This window comes from Loa loa, assembly GCF_000183805.2.
Source record: "Loa loa unplaced genomic scaffold supercont3.1913, whole genome shotgun sequence".
Classification (NCBI taxonomy): domain Eukaryota; kingdom Metazoa; phylum Nematoda; class Chromadorea; order Rhabditida; family Onchocercidae; genus Loa; species Loa loa.
This window is the reverse complement of record NW_018110092.1, coordinates 1-1,615: the sequence shown is the minus strand read 5'-3', so window position 1 is coordinate 1,615 and position 1,615 is coordinate 1. Positions and strand designations below refer to the sequence as shown.

Genomic DNA, 1,615 nt, shown 5'->3' with positions numbered 1-1,615 from the left:
TACCTTTTGAGCTCTTCCCAATAATTAATGGTGTGAAAGAAGATTGTGTCCTTGCACCAACTCTATTCACAATTTCCAAATTTTTTATTTTATAAAAATTATCCAGGTATGCAAAAAATGTATTGGTGATGAAAAGTGACATTCGTGAAGGTTGAAAGGGTAGTGGAGTAAATAATATAAATAAATATAGATTAAGCTAATTTTTAAAAAGAGTCGAGCAAGAATGGAATGATTTTAGAAAATAGTGAAAGTTATCTTGACATAATCTCAATATTCATAATGATTTTTAGACGATTACCTCAAAAAGCTTGAGCCAAAACAGAAAGCAAATAAAGTCAGATAACATTCAATCTAAGAGCCTGTAATTATAAGATCCAAATGGATTGATGTGGTGAATTTCTTGCCATTTCTTGCAATTGAAAGCAATAGATGGCGCTAATTTGGATTAAATTAATGAGGTTGTTTTATTCGACAACATATTTCAAAATAAACAATTTGTGTGAAAATAATCAAATGATATTATCATTCCTTAATCGTTGGGTATAGTATTGCCTGATAATGCTTATTCCATAAGAACATGCTTATTTTTCCCTCTTTCTCGGTACTTCTTTGTTTTCCACAACTTTTGCCAGGTTTCCGACAATCAGATCTTTTTCCGTTGGAGCAAAACGACCCATCCACAGAATTGTCTCGCGGTTGTTAATAATTACATAGAGAAACGGATGATCGGCAACAAATTGTTCGCCATCTCCGATTGTCACAACATTATTTACTGGGATGCTTGAATTTTCGTTATTGATTCCTTTTTCATTAATCTGAATTCAATGTTTTTTGCAGTTATCTGTTTATCGTAATGTTGGAATGGATCTTATCAGAAGCATGAATTTAACAATAAATTATCGATCGATTTAATCTAAATTAAGAATTGACTAAAATATATTTAAATCAGTGTAAAACCAAAAACCTTAATATGAGCTACGTTTAAAACATCAATGAACGTAGGTGATTTTTGATTGGAAATGCCGGAAAAATCAGCCGTTCGCTCGAACATTGATCGCATTCCCATCTTCTTCAGTGCACTTGTTAAATATCGTTTATTTCTAGACGTGAATTTTGGCATCCTAACCTAAACTCTATTGTGATCATAAAAATTTTATGAATTAAATCATCTAACACTGAAAAATAAGGAAAAGACTGACAGATTTGAGTGGTTACTGAAATTTCGATTTTGATTTTAATGCTGAAAATGACCACATGTTTTAGTTTAACTGATCAAAAAACTTCTGAGGCATACATTCTGCCTGAAATCTGTGCAATTTGTTAATTCAAAAGAACAGAATATTTACGACCAAATGGAGAGAAAAAATTAAGCAAACATCATAAAAAAGAAAATACAACATACCGTAACATTGCCTGACACGATAAGTTCTTCAACGTAACTGAATAGTTTCCTTCCTGTAAGTTTTGCTTCAAACTTTCCTAGTCCGAATATCTTTTTGGTAAAATGATTAACATTTCCATTTCAGAATTTCTCAACGGCAACGATACCATTTGAATTTGTTGATCTTCATAGTATGGAAATTCTGCCGTCCTTACCATCATTGGTATCTGAATT

General features: G+C 31.6%; 1 protein-coding gene across 1 annotated transcript; it reads right to left on the bottom strand.

The window, feature by feature from the left end:
* Positions 1–303: 303 nt before the first annotated feature.
* Positions 304–1,615, bottom strand: LOAG_15404 (hypothetical protein). The gene is made up of 3 exons (XM_020448932.1): positions 1,403–1,615; positions 965–1,126; positions 304–815 (listed from the first exon to the last, which is right to left on the bottom strand). Exons 2-3 carry the CDS (start codon positions 1,118–1,120, stop codon positions 582–584), a joined length of 390 nt encoding a protein of 129 aa, XP_020300954.1. The 5' UTR covers positions 1,121–1,126; positions 1,403–1,615; the 3' UTR covers positions 304–581.